Source organism: Syngnathus floridae, chromosome 19 (genome assembly GCF_059516105.1).
Source record: "Syngnathus floridae isolate MCC-2025c chromosome 19, RoL_Sflo_1.0, whole genome shotgun sequence".
Taxonomy (NCBI): domain Eukaryota; kingdom Metazoa; phylum Chordata; class Actinopteri; order Syngnathiformes; family Syngnathidae; genus Syngnathus; species Syngnathus floridae.
In genome coordinates, this window is record NC_142431.1 from 4,154,950 (window position 1) to 4,168,085 (window position 13,136).

Below are 13,136 nucleotides of genomic sequence, written 5' to 3' on the forward strand. Positions count from 1 at the left end.
ATTTGTAAAGCATATTTCCTGTCTTAGAAAAATTGGCCCATTTTAGCAATGATCTGCCTTAATAATTATTGTACTTAAAAAAAAAAAAAAACACATGAAACATACCAGAACAGTGTAAACATTTTGTAACATTGGATTGTATCCATTATCCATATTTATATTTATTTCTCGTCACTCCACAAGAACTCCATGCTCGCCTCCAACCCCCCATCAAATCCACATTTCTTACCAACTAATCCACCGTCTGCAGGCTTGTCTGTCTGCATGCCATGTGGGCCTCCCCCCCACCTCCTAATTCCCAATCCAAACCCCCTGATAAAATCCCTTGCGTATTTCTTTGTGGGTAATCATTGCCTGAAGGTGTGGTACCGTCTGGGATTACAGCTGAATCAGGAACTACGGCCCTCGCTTATATAATAGGGCTTGAGGTTGCCTGTCACTTCTCCGCTATATCAAGTATGGTATCACAAAGGCTTTTTATTCAGGTTTGCTGAAGGAAAAATGTCTGAAGAGTCCTTGTGATGAAGTGTGGGTCCTTATGTTATTTGTGGCTAAGTCTGCTGGTCTTAGATTGAGGCCTCATGGGTATCAGAGAAGTTTTCTGCTTACCTGGCCTACCTGACGACTCTGGGTGGGCCTCACTTTAAGAACCAGATGTACAGAACTCCATATATAAACTTTGAAGCTGCCAGGTAAAACAGTAGATGTAAAATCCAAACTTTTTTACTTCTCCTTCGTCTTCCAAAGGCCTGATATCCACTTTGTGGTTTGCTCCTCCACTTTGTAAAGAGGCAGCAACTTGACCCTGCAAGAGTGTTGTCCATGCCTGTTGGCCCGTGGAGTAGTGCTATGGAATGACGTCATAAATAGAGGGATTTGATGTTCCCAAGGAACAAGAGCTGCATGGTTAGTCAAAAAAATCACAACCGCTTTTGGAGCCATCACGGCGAGAGTAAATCTCCCAGTACTGATTGGTTTGAAAGCACTCCAACTTCTCTGCAGGAAAGTAATCTGGTGTCAGGGGATCAACATAGTCCAGTTTCTGACCCAATCATTTGAAGGAAAGGCTCGGATAGACTTAGAAAATCAGAGAGGAAGCCAAAGTGAAAATAAATCCAGTTATTATTAGGCGGATATTTGAGTGTGGTTTGTTTGTTTGCAGGATTTGAAAAGAAACAAACATGCAATTGATTGATATCATGAACCAAAGAAATGCTAACGGAATCAGTGGTCAAATGGAATCAGTCGTCAAATATCTTTGTGAATAATTGAAATTCCATAAATATCTGGATTGGTCGTCCTTTCCAGGAAAGCTGAAAAAATGTCACCTTGCAAATGAAATGCTAACCAGATGTTAGGCTGCTCCCGTCTGGCATTGTAGTAATAACTTTGAGCACTCTTAGTAAGTGCAAATCTAGTCAGTAGAACTAGATTTGTTTTGGTCACTTGTAAGAGGATAGGAAAATATCATATACTGGAAAAACAACCATAACATTCTAAAGTAGAGGCCCTGACAGAATATGTTGGTGTTTTTTTTTTTTTTTTTTACCTGTGTGCAATGACTAGAAAATGGCTAATAATCAGGATAATCGTTATAAAAAATGGATGACTGGATTAACAATTGCATTTGTTTACCACGCAGATAAAAACTGTATCTGTCATATTAGTAACGGATGAAGTTCATGGTACTATCTTAAATCTGGAAGTTGTATTACCACGGAAATAAATAATCAATAATAATTCATGGGAATAAATTTAAAGAATGTAATATTTTTTACTATAATGTCAGAAAATACTATATTTGCAATACATATCTGAACAAAAATACAATGATATGACACCAAATAACGATTTTAATTTGTAATACAGTGATCCCTCGCTACTTCGCGTTTCGTTTATCGCGGCTTCGCTACATCGCGGATTGTTTTTCCAAATTAAAAAACAATTTAAAAGTCAAAATAAAACTTCGAAATTGAGGAAACGTGTCTAAAATTTAGGACAATGTAGTCTTGCTCCAAATGTTTACATTCCTTTAGAAGTCCGTTTCCGCGTGTTAGCACGATTGCCAATTAGCATCTTTCCGCTAACTCGTTAGCCTGCCCAGTACTTCTTATTGGTGCCCGTATTTCGCGGATTTCACTTATCGCGGGTAGTTTATGGAACCAATTATCCGCGAAAAACGAGGGATTACTGTATCATAAGAAGCGAGTAGTTATTTCAGAAGAATCATGCGAAACGATCTTAAAAAATAGATTCTATGAGAATAGGCGTATAAAATTTCATCAAATCATTAATCTTGCCTGTTACAGTGATCAATATTGAACCCAATAAAAAGTGCAATTGTGACAGAAATTGCATTAGCCAACATTATGGTTGGAAAATACAATGAGTCCCGATCATTTGAATTCTCCTTCTGCTGAATGTGCCTCAATAACAAGGTCTCACAGTCAAAGAGCTGAGGTCAAAGTCATACTTCAGTGACATTTGATATTCTCCACCAACTGGAACCGTAAAATCCTCGCAGCTCAAATTGTGAAAACAGCTGAAGTTGGAATGGAAGCCCGCCGGAGCGTTCTGTTAAATATTCAAACAGATCCGCCGGAAAACGCTTCAAGGCCTCGACGTCTCTCCCTTTGAGAGCTCCGGCTGGTGTTTAGCTCACGTCTTCAGGTTCTGGTTGTCTTCAAGGTTTGCCTGCTGGCCGACCACCGGATGGTATGAACACGAGGAGGATTTCTTCTGGAGAACAGTTGCATTTTTCTGCCCTGGACTTCTTCCATTTCGCAACTTGTCTTTATCTTTTCGGATTTGGGATGTCCCACTGCTGCCTTTAGAAGAAACCGTCTGACCTCTGAACAGTTGAGCCTGACGTTGGCACAGACCGATTTTACTGAGGAGAATAAACACATCCCCTCTGAAGGCTTTGGTGAAGATAGCGTAAAGAAATGGATTGGCACATGAGTTGAGTGGGTAGAAGAGCACCAACAATATCTTCGAGTTGGAGACGGTGATGAGCGGCTGGTCCAACACTGCCGACATGGCGTAGAAGGAAATCGGTGCCATGCAGAGAAAGTCAGTAAAGATGAGGACCGCCATGCGTTTGGCTATGTTGGTATCTTTAGATCCGGAACGATATTGCGGATTGTGAACGGCGCAGTAAATCTTCACGTAGCAAGCGCAGATAACGAGAAAAGCCATGACGTTGAGGACAAGCACAGATATGACATAAACCAGAGCTTCTGTGGTTTGGATGTCCATCGGGAGACAGATGCTGACTTTCTGGTAGCTGCTAACTCCTACGAGTGGGAGCAGCGCCAGCAGGAAGCAGAAGATCCAACCCCCTAGCATAACCGCAGCCGCGTGATGAAGATGGAGTTTACGATCCAGCCGCATCGCGAACGTGATGGCGTACCACCTCTCGAGGGTTATCACAGTCAACGTGTAGACAGACAGCTCGCTGGCAAACACGGTGAAGAACCCAGCGAGAGCGCAACCTGGACCCGTCTGCCAGTCGATGGCGTGGTTGAAGTACTCCGCTCGTGTGTGGAGGTCCACCGAGGCGATGAGCAGCAAGTAAATCCCCATGCAGAGATCGGCGAAGGCCAGGTGGCACATGAGGAAACGCGACACGGAGAGTTTGTAGTGGCTGGTGAGCAGAACCAGGAGCACCACCACGTTCCCCAGAACTGCCAGCAGGCTTACAAACCACACAGACACCCGCAGGAAGGCAAAGCCCATGATGTCCTCACAAGGGTTGAACTCATCAGGCACCGGCGCACACACCACCTCCTCCCCCTCGTCGCACAACACCACGTAATCGTAACGATTATCAAAATCTTCGCTTGGATCCTCCTGAGGGTTCATAAGCGTATCTCCAAAACCCACATCCTCATCCGGATGGCCACCAAAGTAGGCGTGGTAGTGCAAACTGCCGTGAAAGCCGTCTCGGTCATCGTTGGGTTCCTCTGGGATGTCGACGGCGCCTTGAAGGGAAGCCGCGTGGAGCGACGCCACGGAACGCTTCTGATGCTGATCAGCATCGTTCTGGAGCAATGCCGTCAGGTTGCAGAGGATGTACTCCCTAAATCTGAAAAACACATGGGGGGTTACAAACCGGATCTATGAGCATGACCTATGATCTGGTCATGCCCAACCACCGGGTCGCGGACCGGTACCGGTCCATGGGTCATTTGGTACCGGGCTGCAAGCCGCACAGGAATTTTTTATTTATTTTTTATCGACGATCAATGAATTCAGGTCAAACAAATAAATAAATAAAAACTTATGTTGTTTATACTTGTTTTTATGCCAGTTGTATCATTTATTTTTCATCATATTTATATATTATAAATGTTTTATTTATCTACTATATAAAGGCCGGTACGCAAAAATATTTCTGACACGTAACCGGTCCGTGGCGCAAAAAAGTTTGGGGACCACTGATCTAAACCTATGATCTAAATTATGCTAGAAAATAGATTCTCTTTAAAAATTTAACTCAACACATTTCCTCCATTTAGATGGAGCAATACAAAAATCACGGATAAAACCCACCCTCGTTTCTTTTTGAGATTTTTGAAGCCGCAGCAGTGGCTGGGGTAGGTAAGATTAGCCGTGGTGAGGTGCTTGAAAGTTTTGATAGGTGGTAATTTCTTAAGGGCCCAGGCATTACGGGCCTTCAGCTCTCTGAGGGACTCCATACCGCTGGTGGGCAAGGAGGTGATCCCCGTCTGGGATATGTCTCTGAGGGACAGAGAAATTAGAAGCATCACATCGATAAGGAACACATGATCAATTTTGGCCTGATTATTGGTAAGTAAATATATGCGAGGATCTTACAAAAGCATGGGCCCGCTGATGGCGCCGTCAAAAGCTCTTTCATCCAGTTCGGTCAAATATTTATTCCTGTGAAGATCACTGCACAGGCAAACAAATCGTCAAATCATCGTTCACATTTGAGTGAGAAATATTAAAATCCCACGGGCCTCATTCCGGCTCAGTTTTGTAAAATTAGACAAATGACACAACGGAGAACTTCTTAAACACATCGTTCCTTCACCACACAGCTTTCTACAAATCAGGAGCTGTGTTTGGTTTGGTCGAGCTGCACTGGCTTCATTTAACACTTGACTGGATGTAACACGCCAAAACTAACGTGCTCCGATTCTGGTCGCTCACCAATGTAAGCTCTTGTAAAGTGAACATATGCAAAGAAATTGAAAACAAAATGCAATGTTGAGTTTGGAGATGGTCACAAAGAATCCAGTGTCCCTTGAGTAAATGCAAGAACTTCCTGCTCCTCAATTTAGAGGCACAATATTTTCCCATGAGAACTTGAGTGGGCTAATCAAAAGCTTGGCTGAAGCGAATATGAGAAGATCCATTTGCAGCAGAAAAAACACGACACATGTCAGCAATAGTTTAATCCTACGAGTTGTGAGGTCTGAAAGTGCTGAGTAAAGTTGTCAAAAAAAAAAAAAAAAGTGGAAGAAATGTACTTAGTCGCCCCGGAGGTGAGAAGTTGAACGCGAGTCTCATTTTCCATCGTTTAAACATTTCCTTTCGAACTGTCGTCAGTTTGATTCAACAAGTTTTGACGTACACTTGATCCAGCTTGGTCCCGTTGAAGGCATGATGTTGGATTTCTCTGAAGCCATTTCCATAAAGCATCCTGAAAAAAAAATCGAATAAAATTGCATTGTTTTGAATCGCTTATGTTCGAACACGGCATCTCCATGAACACAGTGACGTCTTGTCTTGTCTGTGCAATTTTGTGGTTTACATTTCCTATAAATGCAGCGCCGTGTATTAAATTTACAATCCCCCCCCGACCACATGTCCGTGAGTGCCTGTTGTGTGTTTGTGTGCTAATACATACGCACAACATGTTCTTCAAGTGAGCTCATTCTGACCTGTCTGCAGCTCTTCAAACTATTCGAGGCTGAGTATTTGTTTCTCATTAAAAGGCAATCTGCTCAAGGTTTTAATATGTACTTAATTACATTTCTACTATTTATGGAGCAAGCCTTTTCTGGTTCTTTATTTTTGTGTAGTGGTTTATGATCTTCTGATCAGCTGCACTAATGTTATGATTGAATGTACGGGAGCGTTTCCATGCATCCTGGAGAACCTGGAACACTTGATCAATGGCTTACCAAGTTTCCAGTCATGGAAGAGCACATGGAAATAGCCTGCTAAACAAAGTACAGTAAATGGAAGTACATTTGTGGGCGGAGCTAAATGACTTTGGAAGCATAGTTCCTAATATCACCTCATCAGAATTTAGAATGAATTAAAGAATGATAAATATTTTGTCAGTACCATTCCAAAATTGATAAATTACCGTATTTTCCGGATTATAAAGCGCACTGGACTATAAGGCACACCTTCAATGAATGGCCCATTTTAAAACTTTGTCCTTATATAAGGCGCACCATTAATGCATCATGTCAGATTTTTAATCCAAATCAAATCATTCTCCATTTTATCTTTTTTCTTTCAACTTCAGATGCAACAAATTACTTTATAATCACAAAATAATGATCCATAGTCTTTTTGATTCATGATTCATAGTCTTCAGCGGGCCGCTTATGATTGATTTCATGACACAATGCTTCGGGCCAGTTTAAATTTAGGAATTTGGTCCATATATAAGGCGCACTGTCGGCTTTTGAGAAAATTTTAGGTTTTTAGGTGCGCCTTATAGTCCGGCAAATACGGTACATTAAAACGTATGGAACAGTGTACATTTATTTGTGTGTGAACTGTACGTGTCATGCCAATAGCTCACACTGTCAACAAATCACTGGTGATGCCACGGAAGGAGTTGGGTGGAATGACAGTAATGTGAGGATGATCTACAATTTCCCTGCAAAGAGAGAAGAAGCCCAACAAAGAAAGCTTTAAGTACATTGTATACTCTTCTCTGGAAAGTGGCAGAGATGCAATGGAAGATTGATGCCTTCTCACTTTTTAGCTGGAAAATGAAAGTGGGTAGAGATGTTGATTGAAGGAATGACTCAATGGCAGAAAAACCACACGCTTGATGACTCACAACATCTTGAGAACATGTACTCATAACAAGTGCAAACGGCCACATAATAAGTGCTTGTGTAGTGTTTTGCTCGGTACACTTCAATTAATGCCATTTGAGAGCTCTGACCACGGCCGCATTTTGGTTGGAAGTGGACCAAAGCAGTCACTCCAAGCAGGAAGTCACTAATTTGTCTGCCAGTCTGGTCCAAATTGTCTTGTCACATTGAGAATATGTCAGACGGAAAAGAAGTGAGCCGCATAAGCCCAGCCATGCTTCAAAATGGATAAAAACTAGTAAAACCTGAAATTATTCTTTTTACGAAACATCAAAATTCCAAAATATTGCAGAAAAAAATATTAGCACTGAAAAAGAACTTTCTCTTTGACTTTTTTTTCATTATTATTTATTATTAGTTTTGTTATGTTTAACCAAACCGATGCACTTTTTACAGCGTTTAAAAATAACTTACAGGATGAAATTGTTTTCATTTGAGTGGACGCTGCTCAAATCAGGAAAGCTGTTAAGGCCTGTATTGAAAATCCCCCTGATGGATAAACAGAAACTGTTAGATGTGATAAAGTAAATAAAATTACACACATTTTCCAATATCAGCAATTGAATTTAAGTCATCCTTTCAAAATAAAACACACATCAGAGTAATGTATACATGACTTGTGTACATTACATTATCTGACTCACATTTTTTTTAAGTGCTTGATCAAAACTTTAATGGCTGTAAAGTGAGCCAATGTCAACTAAATGTTTCTCAAGATATGTGACTTATGAAATGGATGCTAAAAATAATAAAACGTTTTAATAATGTAGGAAAGTTGTTTTTAAAAAATGGGATGACAAGTACTCACAGGTATTTCAGGTTCGGGAGATTCTTAAAGGCTTCCGGGTCAATGTAGGTTAAATTCTTTGCATTCCGTATTTCTCTGATTGAAAAAAGAGACAATTGAAATTTACAATCTTATCAAAAGAAAACTTTTGGTTTCCATGTGAAAGCGAATATATGGAATCAGTGGAATACGGCGACATGTCATTATGGTGGAACATCTGAACAAGGTGCAGGTCAGTGAAGGGAAACTTGATGCTGACAGCCAAAACCAGAAGTAGGAATGAGACGGCGGAGAAAAAAAGTGTTTCATTAATATGTTTATTTTGGTTCACCCTGGCTGGACAGAACAGTTGTGTTATGTCTAAGGTCAAATGTGTTTTGGCTATATTCACATCTTGGCTAACGGCCTAGCAGGCAAACTCACTTCCTGATGCTATTCGGGCAGACAGTTTTACGAGCTGATACATTAAGAACTGTTGCCAGTCTGTATGCTTAATTGGTGGAGTTAAATTCTTTTACCGTATTTTCCGCATTATAAGGGGCACCGGATTATAAAGCGCACCTTCAATGAATGGCCCATTTTAAAACTTTGTCCATATATAAGGCGCACCGGATTATAAAGTGCATACAATAAATAGCGTTGCTCAAACGTTAATGCAATCACAATATAGTAACATTCGAAATAGTGAAAACAATAACAATATATCAATAACTCGACGTTGCTCAAACGTTAATATCACACAACACACAAAATAAACACATAAAGCTCACTTTAATAAATTAGTCCTCATCCACGTATCCATATTGGTCCATATATAAAGCACACCGGATTATAAGGCGGCTTTTGAGAAAATTGGAGGATTTAGGTGTGCCTTATAGTGCGGAAAACACGGTAATTTAAATCTTTCTCTGTAATAAACCAGTGGTTTGCATTTTTTTCCCAATGATTATTAAAATCATTCATTTCAGTGGTTGCCTTATGAGTGCCTTAGTTATTATATTTAGTACAATATTTCCCTAATAAACTTGGACAAAAAGGAACTATTATGACAAACGTTCACATGCAGCTGTAATCTGCTTCCATTTTGTATTTTAAATTCAGTTGATTTCAGCTCTTTTACCAGTTTGTTCTGCTTGACAGGCTTCTTGAAATAAAAATACACAACTGTCTTTCCCAAAGACCAAATACCAACCTCGTATTAATGCCCGTGACCAATTTCTCTTTCTGTATGTAACAAGACTCTGTATTGAGGAATTTGTCTTACTTTCATCCTTAGTGTCCTCCTAATTCCAAGTAAGAACTGTGTATGTAACGATGTGGTTTCAATTTAGTCAAGACCTCCCAAATCATTCGTTCGCCTCCCATGTATAGCTGCTGTTGGCAGCCAAAAGGAAGCAGGGCATTCATTTGTGTCTGACCCTGAAGGAAACCTGAGTGAAATGCTATTATCTCTTATACCGCACCAATCAGAGGCAAATAGGCCCTAGATGTATAAAATAACACCCCCGGAAAGATACCAGATACCAACCTCGGCTGGTTGGAATGATTGCTTCTGTCTGTATTTTTGTTATCCGGCATAAGTCGGCTAGTTAGTCACGACAAAAATTCAGGCGGCAATTGAGGAGTATTTACAGTGCTCAATTCAAGTTTTGCTGTTAATTATAGTTGCAAGAACAAATATCAGCATTTGTACACGATTATCAATATCTAGTTTCAGATTGTACGCACATAATTGATGATATTAATTGGATAATTGGTTGCAAAAACCACCCGCGATAAGTGAAATCCACGAAATACGGTCACCAACAAGAAGTACTGGCCAGGCTAACGAGTTAGCGGAAAGATGCGATCGTGCTAACACGCGAAAACGGACTTCTAAAGGAATATAAACGAACATTTGGTGCAATACTATTTTCCTAAAGGTCAGACACATGTTTCCTCAATTTAGAAGTTTTATTATGACTTTTAAATGTTTTTTTTAATTTGGAAAAAAAAATCTGTGATGTAGCGAAGCCGCGATAAACGAAACGCGAAGTAGCGAGGGATCACTGTAAAGCTAAACTTTACTTTAAGGCACTTTCAAGGTCGTAACTAAAATTTATCTCGCCAGGGAGCAAATACAGTAGAACAGTTTACTCAACCAGGATCAATAAAGAATATGGCCTTTGTTTCAGATACTCACATGTGGGTGATTTGCCTCAGGTTGTGAAATGCGTTCCTCTCGAGTCTCCACAGAGTCACATCCACTGATATATATCTAAAAGAAATAAACAAGATTGATTTACAATAGTTTTTCCAAATCTAGAGCTATTTCCAGATTTATTTAGATTGCTTGTCTCAAAGCTTCTAAATTCAGTGGTAATTTTGCAGGCATCTGCTGGATGTATACACTAGCAGGTCAACACTCATGCAGGTTCAATTTGTCATTGGAAACAAGTACAATACTCTTTAAATATACTTCCAACCAAGCAATTGATCAATATATTATGACACATTCACATAAAAAAAAAAAAAAAAAAAACTTGTCGACCTATCAGTGGGCTGAAGTGTAATTGGTTGGTATCCTGCAGATGAAAATAAATAAATAAATAAATAAATATTTAGACAACCTGTATATGGTAATAGAGATCTGAAACATGAATACAATAATCACTCAAATTATTTTTACTCTTTAGTTGATAAATGTCCATCCCTTTCTTAATAGTTACCAGCACAGCAAAATTGAAAGAAATATCCGTATTTTAAAACATTAAAAATTATAGATCAAACACATTTTGACGAATAAATGCAATATGGCCTGGTCTACTTAGAAATAACAACTCGGCCTATTTCTTTAATTGGACAATCAAACGTGTGCCGATTGTCAGAAGCTATTACTGATAACGCTACATGATTTGAATAATAGAATAAGAGAAAACTCTCAAATATATTTTATTTTACTCCTCAGACTCTTCTGCAGGGAGTACCTCTTTAATTTGGAACAAAATAGCAGCATTTAAAAGGAGTGCTATTGGTATTCGAAATGCATTCATATTTCCAGCTGTTCAGTCTGGTGATGATATTAAGCAGAGAACAAGTCAATCCCTTAAGTGTGACTCAGCTGGAAAGAAGAGAAGTAGTAAAAAAAGGAACAGGTGGAGGAAAGTAGCCCATATTTATTTGTTTTCGAGATGTAATCACAAAAAACAAACTTATTACTCACATCCTTGAGATGTTAACCACGCTGGCAAAAGCATCTGATTGCACAGATGACAGACGAGTCTCAAAAAGCCATCTGCTTGAAAAGAAAATTGAAAATTTTTACTAGTTGAGGTACATCACGATATTGATTTTTTGCAGATTTCTGTAAACCTGTCTTAGTTGACAAAACTGTGTTTATTTAGCTCAATTTAACTTTGAAATCAAAACCAGCCAAATCAAAAAACTCCGCTGATGTCATCGTTTGTATCCAGCGAGAAGAAACAATAATAATTCAGAAACTTATGATGTGGCTGAATCACGAGATCATTCAGCGGACACAACGCACGATGCTTCGACAAACTCAAACAAACACGACACAGAGCAGACCTGACATCTTTCTTCCCACTCGTCAAAACTTGGTACAATCCCAAATAAGCAGGATGAAGACCAATTAGCCCATCTCACACACTTCAGGAGAAAATTGCACTCTCAATGAGTTTTCTTGGACCAAAAACTAGAGAAAACATCATCGTTGTGTTTACCATGGACTACATCTCATTTTGCGCTGACTGGAAACGAGTGACTCTGTGGTATATCAACCTGCACATGTTCCACTGAGGTTTATTAAAAATGTCTTAACAACCCCGTGGCCTCCTGCCCGTGCAGTTACTTGCATATGTAATTCTTTTACCCTAAATGAGCAACTCCAAAATAATTTGAATGGTACGCTAGCTTGTACTAAGGTAGTTGTTTTTACTGTTGCCTTGGTGAAATTTCCGATGTTTTTTTCGTTGAGTCTTTTTTCCTCTCGGAATAATTCTCAGCTATCTGAAGTTGCAAAATGTAAACGTTGGATTTGAACGCGAGACCTTCGAGGAGTCAAGTGTTACGCTTCGCAGGTTTTTGAAGTGTGTCTTTGTGTTCCTTTCCACTTCTCTGACTCCCCTTCACCTTTTTACACCCAAAGACCCCCGAGCTAAGTGTACACCTGTGATTACACTTTCTACCTCTCACTACTTTTATTTGCACAGTATTTTTCTTTTGATAGGAAACTCGAAGCATACAGGGAAACTAAGGACACAGTTGAATAAAAATAGATTAAAGTAACTACAAATTATTCCTACATGGCATCAAAGTTAGGACTTTTGTGTCAATTATGTCATTGCGGGACTATTAACTACCATTAACGTCATTTTTATTTTCAATATTGACTACTGTTATAACAGACAATGCAAAATTGAAAAAAAGAATAATTTATTCAATTGTTTTATCATTTCACCTTTAGAATAATATTCGACAAAAATATGATTGGCATCTTTTTTACCCCCCATACTCATTTAATACATGTCTCTTATTTACGTTGCAGCAGTTGCATATTATTCATGCAGTGCGTGTCATATGTCATGGCTGCCATTTAGTTTATTACTATTACATTTAAATTGAGAATAAAGTAAAAAAAAAATCTATCGAATGGAGAATACTATTACAGCAAATAGAGTGATAATGTGACTACTTGACAGAATCTGAGTGCCATGTGGGAGCACTTTTATTGGAATAACCATTGCATTATAATGATTTTCCCAGCAAAGTGTGCTGGGAAATTCATGGCAGAGGAGACAGTTTTTGCATTCAACATCCATTTAAAAAAATAATAAAATACTTGTAGCTACAGATGAAAATGTACTTACAGTGTTTCTGTGCTAGCTGGGAAATTGGGGATCATATCAATGCCAATACAAGAGATGGTGCGACTCTTCCATTCTGAGCACTTACAGGCATCAGGACAGGAGTCAGCATTGGACGCGGTGCTCATGTGGAGGATAAACAGGACGCATACTATCAATTGCATATTCCAGTTCTTCTTTCTTCTTGTCTTTTTTGTCCTCTTGGTGGTCTCAGTAAAAATATTTGCAGGATAGCATTGCCCAAATCCTTGCAGAAAGCACTCACTTTTCTCTTTAGGGTCCCAGGAGGTTCTATGTGACGCTGTGAAGGTATAGGGATGCTGGAGGACGGGGCAGCTGGAGCTCTTTAGTAGCTTTTGGAGGTGGTCTTCATCTTGAGGGTGGACTTAGGAG

The 13,136-nt window shown here is 39.5% G+C and overlaps 1 protein-coding gene across 1 annotated transcript; it reads right to left on the reverse strand.

Moving 5' to 3' along the window:
- Window positions 1–1,554: 1,554 nt before the first annotated feature.
- Window positions 1,555–13,037, reverse strand: tshr (thyroid stimulating hormone receptor). The gene is made up of 10 exons (XM_088361516.1): window positions 12,747–13,037; window positions 11,081–11,152; window positions 10,061–10,135; window positions 7,900–7,974; window positions 7,506–7,580; window positions 6,791–6,868; window positions 5,603–5,671; window positions 4,840–4,917; window positions 4,555–4,743; window positions 1,555–4,087 (listed from the first exon to the last, which is right to left on the reverse strand). The coding sequence occupies exons 1-10, from the start codon at window positions 12,905–12,907 to the stop codon at window positions 2,659–2,661; spliced, it is 2,301 nt and encodes a 766-aa protein (XP_088217642.1). The 5' UTR covers window positions 12,908–13,037; the 3' UTR covers window positions 1,555–2,658.
- Between the last annotated feature and the right edge of the window lie 99 nt (window positions 13,038–13,136).

Bases quoted from the DNA above. Each gene is read 5' to 3' on its own strand.
- tshr (XM_088361516.1), bottom strand. From the start codon at position 12,907: ATGCAATTGATAGTATGCGTCCTGTTTATCCTCCACATGAGCACCGCG. The intron at 10,136-11,080 runs GTGAGTAATAAG...TATTTCTTTTAG, and splicing joins GTGGTTAACATCTCAAGGAT to ATATATATCAGTGGATGTGA. The intron at 7,975-10,060 runs GTGAGTATCTGA...TTTTTCAATCAG, and splicing joins CTGAGGCAAATCACCCACAT to AGAAATACGGAATGCAAAGA.